We start from the raw sequence: 24,141 nt of genomic DNA on the forward strand, positions 1-24,141 counted from the left end.
AACTGGATTATAATTTGCTCCATCAAACAATGTAAATGTTTCTTTGTGATGTCTAGGGAAATATTTTCCCACTTAATTTTACATTTAAATAAAACAAGTTGTCACTGATATGATTGCAAACTGTTTGATACAAAATAGGTAAGTATTCATTGAAGCCTTCAAATGAACTCATGTGCATGCATACACACACCACAACTCTTTTGAATATGAAGTATTAGTAAGAAATTCACTATTTCTATAATCTCCAATTTATGAAAGTCAAATATACAAAAACCTAACCTTGAGAGTAGGTGTACAACTTATATATGGTAATTTATATTACAAAGACTTTACCTTTAGCTTCCTCTAAATAATATCACTCTCATTTTTTTGAAGTACTTCAAACTGATTACCTAAAAGCTTTATAACCAGGTCTGTCCTTTTTAAGACCAAACTGATAGAATCTGATAGGCTGAGACCCCAGTCTATAACCATATTAACTTTGTGTTAAGTTTCCTATTAAGATACAAAATGGACAAAACAAGGAATCTGGGTGATTCATTAAGAGACAAATATCTTAGGTCAATGCCACTGTGTTAAGGTACCAATATATCAGGGGGTGGGGGATGGAAAGACAGTAGAATGAAACAGTATTATCCTATGTATATATATGATTACATGAATGGTATGAATCTACATTGTGTACAACCACAGAAATGAAAAGTTATACCCCATTTGTGTACAATGAATCAAAATGCAGTCTGTAAAAATAAAAAATTTTAATTAAAAAAAAGGTTAAAAAAAAGATATCAATATATCAATATTCACTTGAAACTTAGGGAATTTCTCCGCCCCCCCCCTTTCTTTCTTTTTTGGTATCTCTGGGATTGAATCCAGGGGCACTTAGCCATTGAACCACATCCCCAGACCTTTTTACTTTTTATCTTGAGACAGGGTCTAAGTTGCTTAGGGCCTTGTTAATTTGCTGAGCCTGGCTTTGAACTTACCATCCTCCTGCCTCAGCCTCCGGAGTTTCTGGGATCACAGGCACGTATCGTTGTACCTGGCAACTTGGGGAATTTCTTGAACAGGGAAATAAAAAGATATTCAGAAAAGCAACAGGCATGATACATGGTGATGGTGTGGCAACATACAACCTATATCTTAGCGAACAGCTCTGTTAATCTAGGTGGAAAGTCACATGCAGCGACCTTTGGGAAATCCTGAGGACTACATTTGCCACAACACTGATGTTTAAAAAGACAGGGCCAGTTGTGGTGGTGCATGTCAGTAATCCCAGCTACTCAAGAGGCTGAGATAGGAGGATCAAAACTTAAAGGTAAGCCTCAGCAGTTCAGACTGTCACAAAATAAAAAATATAAAAGGCTAGGGATGTAACTCAGTGGTAAAGTAGTGCCCCTGCATTCCAAAGGCAGTACCACCAAAAAAAAAAAAAAAAAAGTAAAAAAATAAAGGGATCCCAAAGAAAGACTCATTTTTACTTTCTAGCTTTTAGGAGTTTAAAAACTGTACTTTTTTAGGAAGGAAGATAAGGCAGGAAAAAACCAGCACATATCAAACACCATGTTCAAAAGAGCTGGCAGGGCATGGTGGAGCACATCTGTAATCCCAGCAGCTCAGGAGGCTGAGGCAGGAGGATCACAAGTTCAAAGACAGCCTCAGCAACAGCAAGGCACTAAGCAACTCAGTGAGACCCTGTCTCTAAATAAAATACAAAATTAGGGCTGGGGATATGGCTCACTGGCTGAGTGCCCCTGAGTTCAATCCCCAGTACCCAAAAAATTAAAAAAAATATACAAAGAGCTGGAGGGGGAACTAGAGACCTTATAAACACTTGTTCACGTCAAGATTATAATTTTATAGGATAAAGGGGAAGCTTGATTTGGCTGGTGAGAATGGGAGCAATACAAGAGGGGTTGAGATATAAATCAGACACCTAACTCTTCCTTTCAGTGCTGGCTCCCCTTCCTCATACTGCCCACATTTCTGATATTGTCAATGATAGGAACTCAACTTGAAGGGAAGCCAAATACCTCACAAACCTGGAAACAAGATTTATTGGGGAATAGTTCTAATTGTGTTAAAGCTGCAGTTAAGTTTATTTCAGTATTATAGTTCTAGAGACCCAGGAGTTTCAGAGATCCCAGTACTGAGAAAAATGTATTTCAAAATTAATAACCAAACCTACACCAAAAGGAAATAGCTTTTAGATTGGTTTGGAATGTATAACCACTGATTTAAGTTATTCTCATGAACAGGCTCAGCGTCTCCATGGAAATCAGGTGGGATGGAATCAATGTCCACAGGAGGAAATGTCTTAAATATGTTAGTTACTTGGACAAGATTATTCTCTCCTTAGAAAATACAGTAAGGTAGGAAGTCTCAGCTGGCAGGGATGTGGAAGAGCACCAGTTTCACAGGGAGCTTGTGGGATCCTGGGGTCAGGAGTTGTTGCTTTATGGCACACAAAAGAAGAACAGTAACTGGAAATGGGCAGGGAATATTGAAGGATAGGGGTCTCCCATAGTCTACTCAGCCTTTTACCTTGAGGAAAATAGAGGCTGTGTTCTGTAGCATCTTTGGGAGAAAATCTGACAGTTAAAAAACAAAAATAAAAACCCTGGTCTTATTTGCCAGAAAGTCCAGGTCTGAAAAGAAAGAGGAATGGTCAGGGTTCCCAGGGGGGGCTGCGCCTCCCATCTACTTCTGTCTCCACATGATACAACACATCAGCCAGTGTGTGTTCTACCACAGCACCCCAGCCCATGTCACTCATCTGCAGGATAAATAAGAAACAGGGTGATTAGAAGAGCCACAGAAAGAAATAAAAATGCCGAGAATGCAGGCAGACATTTACTGTTACTTACAGGGTGGTAAGTGAGATCCTTTGGAGGATACTTGAAGCATGGTCCAAAGTTAATGGAAACCTGGGGTGAATTCAGTTCAATCAGGCATGGAAAATGTGAATGAAATATTGGAAAGTTAATTTGACATGGCAAAATTTTCACTTCAAATGTATATACTCAGGGTATTAATGGAATAAATAAGATACATTAATATTGCTAAAAGTTATCAATACCTTAATTACTTCAAAAACTAGGTGAAAATAGCTGGGTGCAGGGTACACACATAATCCCAGACACTGGGAGGATGAGGCAGGAGGATCGTAAGTTAGAGACCAGCCTTGGTAACTTAGTGAGACCCTGTCTCAAAATAAAAATATATAAAGGGCTGGGGATATAGTTCAGTGGCAAAGCATCTCTGGGTTCAATCACAAGTAGCATAAATAAATAATAAATAAATAGATCTGTACTTTTTCTTTCTTTTATTTTTTTTTTTTTGCAGTGCTGGGGATTGAACCCAGGGTCCTGTGCTTGGAAGGCAGCACTCTACCAACTGAGCTATATTCCCACCCCGGTATTTTCTCTTTAAAACCAAAAGCTAAAGACTGCATGCCAAGTGGGGGCCGCACATACCTATAATTTCAATGATTTGGAAGGCTGAGGCAGGAAGATTGTAAATTCAAGGCAAGCCTGAGCAACTCAGACTCTTAGCAACTTGGCAAGATCCTGTCTCAAAATGAAAAATGAAAAGGGCAAGGGATGCAGCTCAGGGGTAAATCATCCCTGGATTCAATCTCTAGTAACAAACAAACAAAACCTAACGATTTCTTTATTTTTTTTTTTTTTATCTTCTTTAAGGGTAGCCACCCACAAACAAAAACATGGAAATTTCCACATATTAACTTTTTTAAAAAACAAACAGGAGCTTCATGCTGGATCATATTAAAAAAAACAAACAAACAGGGTATAGCTACTAATAAACTTAATTAATTTATGCCTGTATATATTCTGTTTTTTATTTTTATTTTTGTTTTTGTTTTTTGGGTCCTGGGGTTTTAACCCTGGGGTGCTCTACCCGTGAGCCACATCCCCAGCCCTTTTAACATTTTTGTTTAAGAGACAGGGTCTCACTAAGTTGCTGAGACTTGCTTTGAACTTGCAATCCTTTTTAAAATTTTTTTTAGTTGTAGATGACAAAATAACTATTTATGTATTTATTTTTATGTGGTGCTGAGGATCGGCTCACTTTGAACTTGCAATCCATCATCCTGCCTCAGCCTCCTGAGTTGTTGGGATTACAGATCACTATGCCTGGCAACTTGCCTTCTTTACAATGAAAAAGGATATCACACAGTGCATTCAAAGGAAAAGTAAAGTATACACTAATTGCATGATTTTTATCTACTCAAGAAAATACCTCCTAAAACTCCAAGTGTTTTTGGAACAAACAGGTTTATGATTTTTGCATTTTGGTGCTGGGGATGGAAACTAGGGCCTCACACATGCCAGGGAAGCACTCTACCAATGAGCTACATCCCCAGACCTTTTTATTTTCATTCTGAGACAGGGTCTTCTTCTTCTTCTTTTTTTTTTTGCAGTACTGGGGATCGAACTCAGGGCCTGTGCTTGCAAGTCAAGCACTCTACCAGCTGAGCTATCTCCCCAGCCCGGGTCTTCTTAAATTGTTTAGGATCTTACTAAGTTGCTGGGGCTGGCCTTGAACTTGGGAACCTCCTGCCTCAGCCTCCTGAGTTGCTGGGATTACAGGTGTGTTCCGCTGCATCCAGATCAATGGCTCTACCATCACAACCCATTCGAAATACTTCCCTCAAATTCTGTTCACAGGATGAACTTATAACACATACCGTGCAGCTCTTGTACAGTGAGATGGCTGGAAAGTAAACTCCCTCAAAAATATCTCTGTAAGCCACACCTTGATTGACACCATTTTTATAAAATATTATCTGAAACAAGAATCATAGTTTTACTTTAGAATTTTAAAAAGAACAAAAAGAACTCATTTGGAGAATACTTGAAAAGTTCTGCTACCAGACTACCAATAATGTATTCCAAGAATAATATATAGCTTGTGTAATAACAATATTTTATATGATATCTTAGATTTTTCAAAGTAAAACTCAATATAAACATGTGCTACAATTCAATGGACTTCAGTTTTCTTATTTTTCTGATTTTCTATGCTACATATACCAAACAGTTGCACTTTCTATTTTCATTATATTGTGCCTATAAGTAAGCTGACTTCCACGTAAGCAGTTATTTCTCTGAAATGTCTCAAAGTACCTTTTTTTTTTAACTTTGAAGTTCTCTTAGAATCTTGTCATAGTCTCCAAATACTAATTTTCCTTCTCCTTTCTCTCATGCAATTATCTTGAATACTCTCTCTTAACCACTGGCTGTATCTGTTGTCCTTAGATCTATTAGTTTCCATTGTGTGTGTGTATTTGTGTATGTGTGTATATATATTGCCCCCACTAAAAGTAACTAGAACTCTAGTTTCTTCATTTCTCCTATACTCCTTTCTACTACTCTCCCAGGTGACTTCACAGAATTTTTTAGAGAAAAATGTTTGCAGGCCAGAACTGTCTTCCCCCTATTCCCCTTACTCTTTTGATTTTGGACCCAGGAGGCTGGCCCAGATGTGCTACACCTTACTTGATTGTGCTAGGACTGTGAATAGTTATGCCTCCAACCTGTTACCTAAGAAGCGGGGGCAGAGAGAGTTCTAGAGCACAGAGAAAGTCATTAGCCTCTGGTGTCTTTGTGACCCACAGGGAGGTCTCCTCCCCCCCAGTCTATGTTCCTCTGCACATCCCTCTCCATCTGATAAAGAATAAGGACATCTCACTTGCTTCCTTAATCTCCTGTGTTTCCTTATCATGCCTCTCTTTTATCAACAGAGTGTTCCTGACAGAACATTATCATCCCTCTAATAGCTACACCATGGTACTACAGTAAGAGTACAAAGTCAGTAGGCAGGACTGGGCTATTGCTCTGCTGCTGCCTCGCTATGTTACCTGAAAATCCCTGTATTCTCCTTTGGGCCTCATCTTCTCATTTTTATCAGGTCACAATCTTCAAGGTCTTATAATCTGATGTTTTAATGACCATGACTCACCTCACTATGTGGAGTCTGCTTTAGGCTTTTCTCTGCTTTATCCACAAAGTCTTTTTCCTCAAAATACAAATAACTTTTGAACTTTATCAAAGCCTTGAAAACCAAGAAAAAAAAAAAGGCACATTGAAGCAAGAGATGTATCATCATGGAGAAAATAAAGTCAGACTCACACAAATAGCACCAAGTCCTTGTGCTCTACAACAGAAATTAGAAACATTTGCAATTGAATTTTTTTAAAAATATTTTTTAGTTGTAGATGGACACAATGCCTTTAAATTTATTTTTATTTGGTGCTGAGAATTGAACCCAGTGCCTCACATATGCCAGGTGAGTGCATTACCAGTGAGCCACAACCCCAGCCCCTTGCCATTGAATTCTGTCAGATCTTGAAGTACTATGAGTTTCTTTAAAAAAATACCAGCCAGCCATTTTTATTAAACATGTTCAAGAGGCCACTAAGAAAATTCATGAAGAAATACATCTAAGTACACATTTTTCAGTACACAAAAATGTCCATAAAAGAGGCTAAATTAGCTGGGGATATAGCTCAGTTGGTAGAGTGCCTGCCTCGCATACACAAGGCCCTGGGGGTTCAATCCCCAGCACTGCCAAAAAAAAAAAAAAAAAAAAAAAAAAAAAAAAGGCTTAATTAATTTATACTGTTTTCCCCCAACTATCTCAGTAAATGAAACAACAATTTTAAAAAGCCTAAAACTCCTTATTCTATAATATTTTAAGAACCATTTTCTTGCCCCTAGTTTCCTGTTTCTCCCACAGATGGCCTCTGGGTTGCCTCTTTCCAAGAGCTGAGTTATTCATTCATTCCCAAATATATGACATTATTCATTTATCTATTCAATGACTTCTTAGCACATACATGTATTAAGTATGATAAAAAGACTTCACAAACTAGCTGAATGTGGTGGCGCACACCTGAATCCCAGCGACTCAGGAGGCTGAGGGAGGATGATTACAAGTTCAAGGCCAGCCTCAACAACTTAGCAAGGTCCTGTCTCAAAATAAAAAATAAAAAGGACTGGGGAATATAGCTCAGTAGTAGAGTGCCCCTGGGTTTAATCCCCAGTACCAAAAAATAATTAAAAAAAAAAAAAAAGCTATATAAACATATAAAATGAAAAGTATCTCCCTTCCTCCCTCCCTCTCTCCATGCCTTATTCTAGTTTCCCTTGCAAAAAAAATCACTGTTCCAGTGTCCTGGTATTCTTTCAGAGAATCTAAAGCATATATGAGTATCTTCAAAATTAAAACACACACACCAAAAATATACACCAGATAAACACATAAAGAAACAAGTCTCACATGGTAACAATACTGCAAATTTTGTTTTGCTTCTTGAGGTTTTCACTCAATAATATACACCAGAGAGCATTTTTCCCTCAGAACATATGCTGCTTTTAAACGGATCTATAGTACTCTGTTGCACAGACATATTACAAATTACTTAGTCACATTAAAAACAAACATTCACAATATAAACGAAAAAGTAAATAATTTTAAAGATTCCTATAGTATACACTGAGATTATTAACTACAGACCAGGCATTAGTGTGGGAATATACCTTCCAGGATTCCAGATAATAAGACATGAGATGAGAGGCAATGATGTAATGCAGTTAATAAAATAAGATCTTAGGCTGTTCATTTTCAGAACAAACTTAGAAGACACCTACTACCCAATTTAAAGACTTACTCTAAAGCCAAAATAATTTGGACACTATATAGTACCAGCATAAAATACAATAAATAGATTGCTGGAATACAGAGTCCAGAAATAAATCTCTACCTATACAGTTACTTAATTACCACTAAAAACACCAAAGAAATTCAGTGGAGAAAGAAAAGAGATTAACAAATGGTGCTGGAATAATTGAATATTCCTACTGGGGGAAAGAAATAACCTTGACTTTCATATTATACATAAAAATGAACTCAAGGTAGATTGGTGACCTAAACTTAAAAGCATAATGTTTTCAAAGGAAATATGGGATAATATTTTCATGACTTGATGATACTCAAAGATTCACAGGTCACAGAAAGAAATATAACAATAAGGGAAAATTTTGAGAAATTAGTCTACGTAAACATGAAAACTTCAGATGCCAGTATGAAAATGGAAGACACAAGTCACAGACTAGGAAAAAATTTATTTGAAAACATCATATCTAGCCAGGCATGGTAGGGTGTGCCTGTAATCCTAGCTACTTAGAAGGCCGAGGCAAGAGGATAACAAGTTTGGGGCCAGCCTCAGCAACTTAGTGAGATCCTGTCTTAAAGGGCCGGAGACATAACTCAGCTATAAACCACTACTGGGTTTAATCCCCCAGTATTACAAAACAAACAAACATACCAACAAAAAAATCTGACAAACAACTGCAAAAAAATGACTAGATAAACCAATTAAAAAATAGGCAAAATATTTGAACAGAAACTTCATGAAAGATTAATGGCCAATAAGCAAAACAAAAATGCTAAATATCATTAGTCTTCAATGACTAATAGAATTTAAGACATAAGAAGATATATATCCATCAACGAAGTAGCTAAAATTAAGATGACAGATAATAGTAAGTGTCACCACCTAAAATTCTCATACACTGTTGGTGGCAAATTTCATATAAAACTAAATACGTAAGTACCAAGGAATTCTGTATATACTAATAGCTCCACAAAAATGAGAGTATGTTTACAAAAATACCTGTAAAAAACGTTCATAGCATCCTTATTCATAATAGCCGCAACTTAAATAGCCCAAGTGTCCATTAATATAAAAATGGATAAACACTGTGGTACAAATAGAATACTATCTTGAAGAAAAAAGGAACTACAGATAAATACAAAAACATGAACAAAACACAAAAGCATTATGCTGAATAATAAAAGCTGGATACAATAAAGAACATACTGCATGACTGCATTTACACAAATTCAATAGGCAAAAACTAAATTATGATGGAAAAAAAATTAAAACATTGGCTCTATGGGGTTGGGGATGGGAACTAACTAGAAAGAACAACAGAAAACTTCCAGGAGTGCTGTTAAGGATATACATCTTTTTTGTTTGTTTTTTGGTTCTGGGGATTGAACCCAGTGGTGCTTTACCCTTGAGTGACATCACAGCCCTTTTTATTTTTCATTTTGAAACAGGGCCTCGCTAAGTTGCTGAGGCTAGCCTCATACTTGGGATCCTCCTGCCTCAGTCTTCTGAGTTGCTGTGATTACAGGCATGTGCTACCACACCTGGCTTGTTTTTCAGGTACTGAAAAGTGAACCCAGGGATGCTCTACCATTGACCTACATCCCCAGTTCATTTTACTCTTGAGAGAGGGTCTTCCCAAGATGCCCAAGCTGGCCTCAAACTTACAATCTTCCTGCCTTAACCTCCTAAGTTGCTGGGTATACCACCACACTCAGCTAAGAGTTTAAATCTTGGTAGGAATTTAGCCAGAATCAAAACTCAATGAAAGTTCATTATAAAATTATGTATTTCATTTCATATCAATTTTATATATAGCTAATAATATGCATCCTGAAGTACTGAGGGGGAAGTGTACTGATGTTTGCAATTTTCTCTGTAGTACATTAAAAAAATATGAATGGACAGATGGGTGGAAGAATGAATAGATACATCTTAACTGGTAACATCTTAACTGATAGAATGTAGGTGATGAGTATTCAGGCACTGACTTCTAAATTCTTTCAATTTTGTTATTATGTTTGAAAAAGTTCATAATAAAATGTGGAAGAAAAACACAAATGTGGTTAGTCACAAGAAAACACACAGGCCATACCTATAGGTGTCACTGACACAGATCTTCAAAGCCAGGAATCTACTGTAGGAGGGCAAACTCACCTTATCTTTGTAAGTATCAGGCAGTGACTTGGCTGTCTCTGTGTCTTCAGGAAGATTAATATAAAATCCCAGGACATCCCCCTGTCCATAGCCAGAAGAGTAGTGTTTTCCAATAGACTGGTGGAATTTGGTTCCTTTTTTGCTTCTCCAAGAATAGCTAAATTTATCATAACCCAAGGGAGCTTGAAGGTTACCTGGCTCAATAAAAAGGTATATAGGAAATCAGAGTACTACAAGTGAACCCTGGTTTGCAAAAAGGAAAAAAGATTCGACTTCTTTTTATTTTATATTGTCAATTTTGTAAATTGCTTACAAACTATTTCTCATAAGTAAAGTATTCTAGAACTTGCAAATCAGCTAACCTTTCAGGAACTGAATTTTATGCCCATAATCTGATAAGCACAGCAGTCTTGAATCTAAGCCAGATGGGTCTAAACTTGTCTACCTGCTGTGATGTCCACCACATGGCCCCAGCTTACCTAGAGGCTGGGACCAACCCAGTCTGGCAGCAGTGTCTGGTGGCATCTCATCCACAGTGATTTCAAAGTACCAGGCACCTTTCCGCACTCCATGAGAGGCCCGCACCATGGAGTAGCCCTTCTCTCCAACCACAGTCAGTCGGTCATCAGAGATTTTTAACTGGGGAGCTGCAGTGATGAACATTAAAACAGAAGCCTACAATTTATTTGAGGAATTTTGAAACAGCCTCTTACCTCAAGTTAAGACAATACAAGTCAGAAATAACAGATCAGGTGTTCGAAATGTTAGTTCAGGAGTCTAAAGTCTCAACACAAGATCCAGATAAAGGAGAGAGGAAGAAAAAGAAAGAAAGAGTTAGGCTGTCTTTTTCTTTTCTCTTCTTTTTTTTTGTGCAGGGCTGGGGATCAAACCCAGAACCTCTTGCATGCTAGTCAAGTGCTCTACTGCTGAGCCATATCCCTAGCCCTTGGTTAGTTTTTATTTTATTTTATTTTGTTTGTGCCTTGTGCATGCTTCGAAAATGCTCTAGATCCTAGTTTTTATTAAATATAATTATATTTAAGATAACAGGTTAAAATTAATTGTACTTCATATCCCCTAAAATATAACAAACCAATATGTTTGTTGTAATATGTTTGGATTCCGATTTGAAGAAATCATCCTTTAAAAGATTAAACCTTTTTTTTCATACTAAGGATTGAACCATGGAATGCTTTACCACTGAGCCACACCCCCAGCCCTTTTTATTTTTGATTTTGAGACAAGGTCTTGCTAAGTTGCTGAGATTGGTCTCGAACTTGTGATCTTCCTGCCTCAACCTCCTGACACATTAAGATTACAGGTGTGTACCACCACACCCAGAAAGATTTAGCCTTTTACGACTGGATGTGGCAGAGTGCTTGACTAGCAAAAAAAAAAAAAAAAAAAAAAAAAAAAATATATATATATACATAAATATATATATATACACACATAAATATATATATATATAACTTTTTAATCTTAAAACAATTTCAGATATTTTAAAAATAGCAGAAGTCAATTGTGATGGTGTATGTCTGCATTTTGAGCTACTCTGGAAGCTGAGGCAGAAGGATAGAAAGTTCAAGGCCAGATCCAGCAACTTAGCAAGGCCCTCAGCAACTTTGTAAAACCTTGTCTCAAAATAAAAATTAAAAGGACTGGGGATGTAGCTCAGTGGTAAAGTGCCCCTGGATTCAATCCCTAGTACCAAAAATAAATAAATAAATAAATAAGTAAAATTAAAAAGGGCTAGGAAGGGCTGGGGATGTAGCTCAGTTGGTAGAGTGCTTGCCTCACATGCACAAGGCCCTGGGTTCAATCCCTAGTACCACACACACACACACACACACACACACACAAAAAAAAAAAAAAAAAAAAAAAAAAAAGAAAGGGCTAGGAATGCACCTCAGTGGTAAAGTGCACCTGAGTTCAATCTCTGATACTGCAAAGAAAAAGAAAAAAAATAGTTCATAAGGCAATAAAGTCTCTTAACATAGCTGGTGGGAAAGCAAATCAATACAACCTTCTTCCTTTCTTCCTCTGTCTCTCTTTCTCTCTCTCTCTCTCTTCTTTTTTTTTTTTTTTTGTGATGCTGGGGATTGAACCCAGGGTTCTGTGCATGTGAGGCAAGCCCTCTACCAACTGAACTATATCCCCAGCCCCTTGTCTTATTTTTGCATTACTAGGGATTGAAGTCAAGGCCTCAGGCATGCGAGACAAACACTCTATCTCAGAGCTAATCTCAGACCTTTTTAAAATTTTATTTTGATAAAGGGTTTTGTTGAGTTGCCCAGGCTGGTCTTGAACTTTGGGTCCTCCTGCCTTACCCTTCCTAGTAGCTGGTTTACAGGTATGTACCAGCACATCAGGCCAGATTTTTTTTTTTTTTTTTTTTTTAAGTATTTCCTTACTTTCCGACATCACAAGATGTTCCTGTTTAATCCTGTATTTTCAGAAACTACTTCTTATGCCTAGTAAAAATGAGAAATAAGTAAATATGTTGTAGACAAATAAGTTACCAATAAATGAAGGGACAAGGTTGGGATGACCCTTCTCAGTTGTTTGACTGGAGTTCCAGGCATCAATATAAATTCAGTACAGTCATTTGTTTACGTGCAGCTAAGTATACATGCACGTTTCCCACCTGTGATACTGGGGGTATCTAGAAACATCAACACCCAATAATAGTGAACATACTCAGGTATTTGTTATAGCAGCATAAAATAGATGAAGACAAAAGCTAACACCTAGATCTTAATTTGTAAATGTCATTTTCCAATTAAAGAAATCAGGGCTCCATGAAGAAATAGTGGTTACTAGGCCTGGAAATGGAAAACACAGATCAGCCAGAAAAATATTATAATGCTAGAAAGTAAGTAAGTACTTAAAAACAAAAAACCACACTTATCAAAAGAACACAAGAGGCTGGGTTTGGTGGTTTATGCCTATAATCTCAGAAGCTCAGGAGCCTAAGGCAGGAGGATCATGAGTTCAAAGCCAGCCTCAGCAATTTAGTGAGGTCCTAAAGCAACTCAGTAAGACTGTCTCTAAATAAGATATAAAAAAGGGCTGGGGATGTGGCTTACTGGTTAAGCACCACTGGGTTCAATCCCTGTTATTAAAAAGAACATAAGAACCAACTTGTAGAAACTAAAAAAAGGCAAAGCTGGAATGACTGAAACAACAAAATAATCACAAACTATTGGATTATAACCTACACAATAATTATATCTGAGTACATGCTGATATAATCAATTAAATAAATGAAGGGAAAGAAGAAACAGAAAATCATATGGCAAATATCACAGAAATAATTATTGCAAAAAAGATCCATGAAAGAGTATTAAGTTAGTGAACAGAACTTTATGGAGAGACAGAATTGCACAGTCTCAAATTTTCCCCAAGGTATTTATTAATGATTAGAGGAAAGTCAGTAAGTTTACAGTGGAGAAGGTAGTGAAAACTATCTTAAGTAAATCATCATGGTCAATATAATCAATAAGAAGACATATCAGCATCATGAATCCCATGTGATAATGCAATGAATAGCAATAATTTCTGGTATTCTTCCCCAAACCGCATAATCTCAGTCTAATCATGAGAAAACATCAGACAATCCATCATTGAGGAACACTTGATGGAATGCCAATAAAAATTATGATGGTCATGAAAAGTAAAAAATGTTAGTGGAAAATTGGTGAAGTTTAATTAAGGTCTTTAATTTGGTGAAACCAAGTTGAGTGTCCCTTATTATCTAAAATGTCTGGGACCAGAAGTGTTTCAGATTTTGGAATATTTGCATGGACTTTATCTGGTTAAGCATCCCTAATACAAAACTCCTAAATCTGAAATCCAAAACTTTTTGAGTGTCATGCCGGCAATCAAAATGTTCCAGATTTCAGAGCATTGTGGGTTCTCAGATTAGGGAAGACCTACCTGTAGTATTTACCAATGTTAATTTCCTGTTTTGATTAACTGTGAGATGGCTGTATGTTACCATTAGGAGACACTTGAGAGAGAAATTCTCTATCATTTTTTGCAACTTTCAAGTTTCAAATTAGTTAAAAATAATTGAAAAAAAAAAAAGATGTATAAAAAAGGCTAGAATTAAAAAAAAAAAAAAAAAAAAAAGACAGATGGAAATTATTTCCTGTACATTCGACTGAGTTCAGTTAACAGTGAGATGTGTATTTAATCCTAGACTGGACAAAGCTGATGACATCAGTTCAAAGCAGCCCTGAATCTATATGATCATTAATATCTTACATACCTCGATCATGTAGGGCTAACAAAACTCGTTCATACAAGCAGGCTCTATACAGATCTCCAGGAATAGGTTTTCCTGCCCAGCAGTCAAGTTCAAGTTTCTCAGGGTCAGGAGCATGGGGATCAGGCTCAGCTAGAATATACCGATAGCCATCTTTGTTGAAGGGGTGTTCCAAAGGGTAGCCATGAGGGGGAAGACGCTGAGCAGAAAACAAAGGGTCACTGCAGAAAGGACAAATAAAATGTGGTGTCACATGCCTATAATCTCAGGTACTTATGAGGCTGAGGTACGAGGATTGAAAGTTCCACACCAGCTTGGGCAACAGTTATACACTGTCTCAAAAAAGAAAAAGAAAAAAAGAATGTAAAACCTGCTGTAGTTCAACTGCGCTCTATTCAGTAATAAAAGCCTCTGATTTTTTAGATTTCAGCTGGAACACATGCATCAAAATGAATTTTTTTCATAACTCAGACCATCCTGCCCTCTGGAGGCAAACCAGGGAAATTAAATAGATTAACTTTATTTTGCAAAGTGGTTTTGGTCACATTACTTATAGTCTATAGAGAATGGCAAATGATTTGCCAAGGATTGACCACTCCTGATGGTTCTTAAGCATAAACTATTTGTTGTTTACAAAATCTGGTCAGTACATATTATTAGGGGAGAAGGGGGCGGTGATTTAGGTGATTTAGATTTCCTTCGGTTTATTATTACAACCTAATGAACAGAATCTAGCACTATGAGCACTAATTATCTGTTGTCAGTCTACATAACAAGTGATCTGGATTTCACTGCTTCAGTGTTAGATAAAGGGAAGGGAAAAGACATGGGAGGAGAGGCGCAGAAAGTTAAGGAGTTAACATTTAGTTGGTTTTACTCCCTCTCCTCTATCTAAGCTTTCTCAAGATGGAGGGGGTTTTGGCCATGTCCCATGTGAGTGAGAAAAGGGTTAACTGCTGGGGGACAATGTTGGCTATAAATCAATCAATTACCCAAAAACTTATTTAATCAATAAACACACAAGAGCCAATACTCTTTTCAAATGAGAGGGAGTGTGACAGATTGGACCATACCAGATGGCCTCTAACAAGATGGAGTAGTCCACCACTCCTTTATTTATAGTCACACAGGTAAAGGGGGCCAAGACTGGGAGGGGCTTCTTCTGTGATGAATAGAATGGGGTGGAGTTAGGGGAGTCATTTGCCCAGGGAAAACTATCATATAACCAGATGGTGAACCACTCCCACACAGAGCCACATACTCCCTGGTGATCTGGGACAGTCCTGCATGGCTGCCACTTACTGGGAGTCAGGCCTCAGTGCCCCATGGCTCAACCAAATCTGATTCTGCTAGATAAGGATGGCTCCCCACTTCCAGAAGCCATAATGCAATGCAACTCCCCAAGCTTATCACCAGAAGATGCTGTCTGGGCTTCCTTCCTTTCTAACAAGTTCATAAAACAGAATACCTAGTTTGGGGTTATTTAACCTTTCAAAGTGATCAACGCTTAAGAAAAAGAGTGGGGGAGGACAAGTTTTTTAGCCTCAGACACTTGAACAATGGAAAAATATGGCTCCCTATGATGGACTCTGCCAGCACCAAATACTCAAAAAGTGATGGGTAGGGCAGTGTTCTCCCCACCTCCGGGCCTTCTTGGTGGTCCCTGTAGTCCCTCCATCCTGCTGTTTGCGCTTAGCTCCTCTTCCTTTTCCACTGCTTCCTGCTGCGATTCCCCCTTTGAATAGAAGGCAAGATCACTTCAAACAGAGCTGCAATGGAAGTACCATGTGGACAGGAACTGACACACCCAGTGTGCATTTGTGAAACACCACAGGAGGATTTCCTTCCTGAAAGCATATTGGCTTTCACTCTCCTGAAAGAATCTGCTGAGGTGTCTCACAGTCTAGAACACTGGGTTCTGTCAATAAAAAATGCACTAATGATATGTGTTACATCTTCAACCTTTCTTTCTTAATAAACTGTAAACACTAGTATACTTTGAGGATGTGACACAAATGCATTTGTACTCATTCAAATTTCAAGCACCCATGGCTAAAAAGAATGAAAACAATTGCATGGATATGGTTTATTATCCACCCAAATCAATATAAATATCCATAATAAAAATATCTTCACTTTAGGTCAATGTTCATTTGCTAGAACTGCACAATATATTTCATAAACATAATAAAGGCACAATATCTGCTAAAGCGCTTAACTTGAATATCCAACAAGACAAAAGTACATTAAACATGGAAAACAGAAACAGAAGTACTAAAAAGGTGTTTCTCTCCAGTTCTGCTAGACATCATTGTGATTGCGCATGACTCAAGAAAGGAGGCTTTAAATTCAGTAGGCAATTTTTAGTTATGTACTCATTTGTCAATATGTTTTAGATTATACCAGTGAATAGGTAAAATTCAGATTAGACTACTCTGGTTTGTGAAATTAAGGGCAAATAATATCAACAGAAAATTTAATTTACTCATACATAAATATATATATATATATATATATATATATGTGCAAGTTTGTGTGTGTGTGTGTGTGTGTGTGTGTGTGTGGTATTGGAGATTAAAAACTGTGAACCCAATGAGTGTTCTATCACTGGGCCACACCCCCAGTACTGATAATTTATATATTTTTAAACAAAAAATTCATCTATATACTAGGGCACAAGGAATATTACCTTGTGTATTTCTGAAACAGGTACTTTGAGATTTTGTCCAGCTCTATTATTCCTCTCAATTACTTTGTTCTCTCTTGCAGAAAATGTCCTTCAACTGCAGGAAAACACCTTTATGTAAACAACTGCATAGAGTACTATATGTAAATTTGGGGCAAGCTTGGAAATTATCAGCAGTTCTGCTGTAATAAAAAGAATCAAGACATTGAGGGTAGGTCATATTCTACATACACAGGACCAGACTTAATGCGAATTTCCTTTTATGAACAAAGTAGATGTTTTTCCTATTTCTCATAAAAGTTTTAATGTTAAACTGTTACAATGTCATTATCATCAATCAAAAAACCATTAAAGGGCTGGGGTTGTAGCTCAGTGACAGAGCACTTGCCTAGCATGTGTGAGGCACCAGGTTTGATTCCCAGCACTGTATGTAAACAAACAAACAAATAAACAAAGGTCCATTCACCATTAAAAAAAACCCAAAACCATTAAGGTTTTTTTTCCCCTCCCCCTAGTATTGGGGATTGAACCCAGGGCCTCATGTATGCTAGGCAAATACTCTACCACTAAGCTACATCCCCCGTCCATTTTCTTTAAATTTCATTTTGAGACAGGGTCTATTATGATTTTTTTTGCGGGGGGAGGGGGGGACCTGGGGATTGAACCCAGGGTTACTCTACCACTGAGCAACATTTCCCAGCCCTACTTTGTATTTTATTTAGAGACAGGCTCTCATTGAGTTGCTTAGGGCCTTGCTTTTGCTGAGGCTGGCTTTGAACTCCTGATCCTGCTGCCTCAGCCTCCCAAGTTGCTGGGATTACAGGCATACGCCACTACTGCCCAGCCCATTTTAATTATCGTAAGATAGAAGTTTTTGATGTATTCTGAACAAAACATGCAATACCAAGGGAACTGCTGGCCATGTTAGGCAGAATATGACAACATAGAAGCTTTTAATTACTAACATTAAACTGGAACTACAGTTTCATATTAAAGTGCTATTGCCACCACTTTCACAATGCTTTAAAATTATTTAGTTTTAGCTTCTACCACAACTCAGCAAAAAGCATTTTCCAAACCACAAAATACTTAAGTCTGAGAGGCTGAAAGAAGACAGAGGAGGAATTCACCTCCAAAAGTAGCTCCACCTGTAAGAACAGAAGTGGCACCATGTATTTGTCAAATTTTAACAATTAAACAGGAAAACATGGTGTAAAAAGATAAACAATACACCTAGCTATTTCTAACCCATCTATTAACTACAGAAAAGACTAAATATTTAAGATTTCTCATTCCAAAAGACAAGTTATGACACCATGTGTCAGAGGAATAGGCTAGCTACCTTCCAGTCACCCTAATTCTCATTAGTTACCATTAGTAATAAACAGCATTCCCCCATTAAATGGGTTACCAAATAAAAACACCATGCTGAAGCAGGTGATCCATACAGGAATGTTGACATATGAACATGTTGATGTTTCAGCCAAGAAAAATTAGAAGATTGACACAGAAAGCTTGTTAAGTAATAGCAAAATTATGGAAAAAGAGTGGATAGCAACTGAATCCTTCTAAATTGTTAGTTATGAAGATACAGATGGGAGTCTACTAGAAACATAGTAAATCTGACCTTAAAACTATACTTTGTTGTAAACTAAATCTGTTTCACTTAATACCAAACTGTGTGGTAAAGTGAAAAAAGTTCTCTATTACCATTTGCAAAATTCTTGTCTAGCTCCTAAAAACTTAGTTTTATACTTTAAAGGGTCTTAGTAAATACCTGGGTTAAGAGACAACCCAAAGAATGCCCAATTCTAGACACATGTAGATTCAACAGTCTAAAAATATTTCAACAATGAAACATTTAAACACTTACCATTTAGATTCCCACTGGTAGACACAGCACTACTTTGTTTTTGGTTGTCATAAGCAGGACCAATGTTACTAAGATCCTGGAAGGAAAAATATCTAAGTAAAAAAAGGATGCTACATTCAGTAGTATATACCTAGTATATGCAAGACTCTGGGTTCAAATTCTAGAACCACAAAAAGAGAATAAAAGAAAAAGGAGGGGCCAGGCATGGGGGCACACATGCCTGTAATTCCAGCAACTTGGGAGGCTGAGGGAGGAGGATTACCAGGTTTGAGGCCAGCCTCAGCAATTTAAGTAAGATCCTATCACAAAATTAAAAATAAAAAAGGACTGGAAATATAGCTCAGTAGAAAAGCACTCAGTAATAGTTCAGTAGTACAGTAATCTTGGGTTCAATCCCCAGTTCCACCTCCAAAAAGGAATGGTGATAAAGGGCAATTAACCAATCAATAGGGGTAGGGGTGGTAGAGGGTGCACAGCAAATTGGAAGGCCTCAGAACCACTGACTCAGATCAAAAACAGGCCCAGTATAGTCAGATCTCATTTTATGAGACATAAACCTGAATTTATGTGAAATCTCAAATTTTCAAAGATAGCAAATAAGTGTTTAGTCACAGCTACTCAAGAAACTGAGGTAGGAGGATTACTTGAGCCCAGGAGTGCCAGGTCAGTCTGGGTTACGTAGCAAAACTCCACTTCAAAGAAAAGCAAAAGGCAAGTCAAACACTTCAAAGTACAGTTGAAAGATCTGACTGACTTAGTTGCCATGTGTGATCTCTGCCATTGAACAATGAGTTAAAATTCTTTTTACTGCTATGCTAAATAAACAGTACAAATTTTTTGTTTGTTTGTTTGGTGGTACAGGGGATGGAACCCAGGGCCTCGTGCTTATAAGGCAAGCAATACTGGCGATGTGTTGTGTGGTAAATAAATAAATATAAACAAAATCTGATTCCCTACCCCTATGTGGCTTAAAATTAAAGAGAATAAGAACCGTATTAATGTACCTGATCCAAAAGTCCAAATTTGGGGTAATCTTCTTCTGGGTCTTTACTCCCTGGATCAGGGTGTTCCTTCACCAAGAATACATCTCTTTCTTTACTCTAAAAGGAAATAGGACAGTAGTATTATTAATGGAAACTTTATACTTAGAAGTATGGAAATGATAAATCTATCACAAGCTCCAAAAGAAATTTTATAGTTGTAATTTCCAAAAAAGTATTGTTTTTCCATCTCATCAGAAAATACATGACCATCAAAAAATTCAATCAAGGGCTGGGGATATAGCTCAGCTGGCAGAGTGCCTGCCTGGCAAGCACAGGGCCTTGGGTTCAACCCTCAGCACCGCAAAAAAAAATAAATAAATAAAAATAAAAAAAAAATTCAATCAAATGGGAAATTTAAAGAAAGTTAGTCTTCATGCTGGGGTTGTAGCTCAGTGGTAGAGCACTTGCCTAAAACATGTGAGGCACTGGGTTCGATCCTCAGCACCACATAAAAATAAATAAATAAAATAAAGATATTGTGTCCATCTAAACTAAAAAATATATATATTAAAAAAATTTAAAAAGAGAGTCAATGTTCCCTCAGCATCACCAGTTCTTCTATTTCACAGGGATGAGCACTATCAACAGTTTGAAACTGATTTCTCCCCAGGAATTCTCTTTAATTCTAAGGACAACAATGTTTAGGACAAGGTTTTTTGTTTTGTTTTAAAAATCAAAGAAAAAAATGATCTCTGAATTCAATATAAAATTATACTTACAAGGGCTGGGGTTGTGGCTCAGTGGTAGAGCACTTGCCTAGCATGTGTGGGGCACTGGGTTCAATTCTCAGCACCGCATATAAATAAGTAAACAAACACCCACTGACAACTGAGAAAATGTTTAAAAAGAATTATACTTATAAAAGTACAGTGGACAAAGTTCTCAGTGTATGAAACCATTACCAGTGTGAATGATGTTCACTTAAAACAAAATAGGCAACTCACAAAGTTTACATGGAAAAACTACTAAAATTTATAATTACCTGTACCTCATACTTTCAAAAATTTAATATAAAATTGCTTGCATTTGCTGAATAATCACATTATTTCACAGTGAAACTAAATATAATTTGTTAAAAAGTTTTTTTTAAAATGTCAAGTCTAATCAATTTTAGTTTACTTACCATAGTTTTGACAATGTTATTTGGCCAAGTCATTTTCCCAGGTCTCTGTCTGGTTGTCATGCACTCCCAATATTTATCAATAAATGGTATAATATCCTAATTTTTAAAATAAAACGTATTAAGACTTTTATAGTTGCTTTCAAAGTTATGCTCACAAAAACAGAAAATAGCATTTTCAAAAAGACCTTGTTAGAATCAAAAGAAAAATTCATGTTTAGCCTTTTAATCAGTGAACAAATATTTAATTGCTTGCAAACAGGTACAGAATATAAAATTTCATAAAGTACACACAAATCTTAGCTGTTAGGGCTTACAATCCAGTTGGAAAAATTCTGTCATATTCCCTTGGTTGTCAATTGGAAGATGGTTCCCAGATTGTTGTCTCTTGAGTTCCTTTTTTTGTGTGTGTGTGTGGGGGGTACTGGGGCTTGAACCCGGGGGGTGGGGGGGGGGTGGGGGGGGCTTAACCACATAACCACATACCCAGCCCTTTTTATACTTTATTTTGAGACAGGGTCTCCTCAAATTGCTCAGATCCTCACTAAACTGCTGAGGTTGGCTTTAAACTTGCAATTCTTCTATCTCAGTCTCCTCAGTCGCTGGGATTAAAGGTGAGCACCACCCCGCCAAGCCTGAGTTTCTATTTCTTTTGCTTACTTGAGACATCTTCTAGACATCTCAAAACTTCTTGTAACTAAAATGCAACTCTGTATTTTACCTCACAAATATGCTAAAGATTCTATCTTTGCTTTTAATACCTATCACAGATCACCAAGAAGCAAACTTCAACACCCTGGGCTGGGGAGATAGCTCAGTTGGTAAAGTGCTTGCCTTGCAAGCACAGGGCCCTGGGTTTGAACCCCAGCACTGCCCAAAAAAAAAAAAAACAAAAACAAACAAACAAACAAACAAACAAAAAAAAAAAACAAAAAACAACACCTTAAAGATATCCTTGACTCTTCTTTCACAATCTTCACATTTAAAGTCACCAAATAAAATTTAAAATATCAGAAAATTCACACCAATCAGGCCTCCCTCCTTTCTATCCCCAGTAAAAGTATAGCAGAAAGATATGACTTTCTTAATCTTTGTGGTACTGAGGATTGAACGCAGGGATGATACACCACTATACTACATCCCTAGTCCTCACTTTTATTTTTTTCCTTTGGTGCTGGGAATCGAACCCAGGAGCACTATACCACAGAACCACACCCCCCAGCTACTCCCCCTTTTTGTAAAAATATTTTTTTAGTTGTATATGGAAAGAACACTATACTTTGATGTGGTGCTGAGGGTTGAATTCAGTGCCTCACATGAGCTAGGCAAGCGCTCTACCACTGAGCTACAACTCCAGCCCACTCCAGTCCTTTTTATTTTTTATTTTGAGACAGGGTCTCACCAAATTGCTTAGGATCTTGCTAAGTTTCCAAGAGTGGCCTGAACTTGTAATCCTCTTGCCTTAGCCTCCTGAGTCACTGGGTTACAGGCATGCAACTACATCCAGCTCTAGATCTGACTTTCTTAGTTGCCAAGTGTGATCTTGCATATGTGACCAAAACAATATGTGACTTTAATCTTCTGCTATCAAATTTCCCCCATTTTAGAGTATCTTTCAAAGTCTCACACTACTAGTTAACACCATGAAAACAAACCTTTACTCAAAGGTTGAATCAGGGAAAGTCCAAGGGAAGCCTGAAATATACTGTTGCTCCAGAAAGTAAATAGTTCAAAAATTGATGGGGTCAGGTATGGTGGTGCACACCTATAATCCCAGAGGCTTGGGAGGTTGAGGCAGGAAGATTGCAAGTTCAAAGCCACCCTCAGCAATTTAGTGAGACCCTGTCACAAAAATAAATAAAAAAAGGTCTGGGGCTGTGGCACAATGATTAAGTGTCCTTGGGTTAAGTGTTCAATCCCTGGAAGGAAGGAAGGAAGGAAAGAAGGAAGGAAGGGAGGGAGGGAGGAAGAAAGAAACCTGATGGGGGATATGTCAAAAAGTTTCAAGAGTCAGTGTGATAAGGTTATATTGATCACATCTGAGATAATGTATAAGAAATCTAATAACAGACTACAATGCAGTCCTGTATTATTGTTGGTAAGGCCATGATGAACAAAACAGCATAAGACTAAATCAAGCAAAAGAGAAAATGATGCAATTAAGAGACTGGGTAGGCATCAGAAGTATGAGGCTGCTGTCAGTTTAACACAACACACTGTTTTATAGAATACTTTATTTGGGGGCGGGTAGTACTAGGGATTAAACCCAGGGCTTTGTGCATGCTAGGCAAGCACCCTAGCACTAAGCTACATCCCCATCCCAAAGTAGGGGTACATTCTACGATAATGATATAAACTGGGCCTGGTAGCTATAATCTCAGCTACTTGGAAGGCTGAGGAAAAAGGATTGCAGGTTTAAGAACAGATTTGGCAATGTAGCAAAATCTATCTCAAAATAAAAAGGGTTGAGGATGTAGCTCATGGGTAGAGCACCCCTGGGTTCAATCCCTAGTACCACAATAAATTAATGAATTAAATTAAATTATGATAAAAACTAGAGTAAATACCTGTCAGTAACAGTGATTTATTATCAAGTATTATGTACTGTAAGTGCTGTATTTCTATGCAACACAGTAGGTTTGTTTACATGAGCATCACCACAAACAATTGTCTAGATGCTTCAAACTTTTAAATGTTAAAGCAGAAACTCCCTACTGCTTATCAAAAGTAAAATAAACAGGTAAAGGACCTGTTTTAGATAAAAGACAAATGTCATTACAACTAAAATAAGATGTAATCTTAACTGGATCCTGGATAGAGAAACTATGAAGGATATTAAGCAACAATAATGTAGAGGCATTCACACAATTGCAGTGTATTACCCCCAGATTACTTAATAATTACAAATACAAAGAAATTCTTTTTTATAATGGAGAAATCTGAGAGATATGACTCCTCTACCAAGTAATGAAATTTAGGATCACTAATTAAAAAAAAAAAAAAACCAGTATCTTATACCTCCTGATGTGAAATACTAAAAAAAATTACTTCTGTATCATTCTGGCCAAAAATGTTTAACCTGACCCAACCATGAGGAGATAATCAGATAAATGTAGACTGAGTAATATCATACCAAACTATTATGTAGATGCTTCAAAATTTTAAATATCAGAGAAGGCACCTCCCCACTGGCTGTCAAAAGTAAAATAAACGGGCTGGGGAGATAGCTCAGCTGGTAGAGTGCTTGCCTTGCAAGCACAAAGCCCTGAGTTCGATCCCCAGTACCGCAAAAAAAA

The 24,141-nt window shown here is 37.3% G+C and overlaps 1 protein-coding gene across 2 annotated transcripts in view; it reads right to left on the reverse strand.

Moving 5' to 3' along the window:
• Positions 1–2,039: 2,039 nt before the first annotated feature.
• Ash2l (ASH2 like, histone lysine methyltransferase complex subunit) overlaps positions 2,040–24,141 on the reverse strand; it is a 31,197-nt gene continuing 9,095 nt past the window's right edge. The window contains exons 6-17 of one of the 2 annotated variants that reach the window (XM_047550578.1): positions 20,849–20,944; positions 19,687–19,782; positions 18,683–18,758; positions 17,940–17,957; positions 15,765–15,858; positions 14,127–14,344; positions 10,333–10,500; positions 9,854–10,047; positions 5,983–6,075; positions 4,709–4,807; positions 2,868–2,927; positions 2,040–2,776 (exon numbers count right to left, since the gene is read on the reverse strand). In XM_047550578.1, coding sequence (XP_047406534.1) covers positions 2,669–2,776; positions 2,868–2,927; positions 4,709–4,807; positions 5,983–6,075; positions 9,854–10,047; positions 10,333–10,500; positions 14,127–14,344; positions 15,765–15,858; positions 17,940–17,957; positions 18,683–18,758; positions 19,687–19,782; positions 20,849–20,944 — 1,320 coding nt within the window. In that variant the 3' untranslated portion in view covers positions 2,040–2,668. The remainder of the gene's footprint in view (positions 2,777–2,867; positions 2,928–4,708; positions 4,808–5,982; positions 6,076–9,853; positions 10,048–10,332; positions 10,501–14,126; positions 14,345–15,764; positions 15,859–17,939; positions 17,958–18,682; positions 18,759–19,686; positions 19,783–20,848; positions 20,945–24,141) is intronic. The other variant, XM_047550579.1, reaches the window with a different exon arrangement.

The sequence above is a fragment of the Sciurus carolinensis genome, chromosome 4, assembly GCF_902686445.1.
Source record: "Sciurus carolinensis chromosome 4, mSciCar1.2, whole genome shotgun sequence".
In the NCBI taxonomy this organism is placed as follows: domain Eukaryota; kingdom Metazoa; phylum Chordata; class Mammalia; order Rodentia; family Sciuridae; genus Sciurus; species Sciurus carolinensis.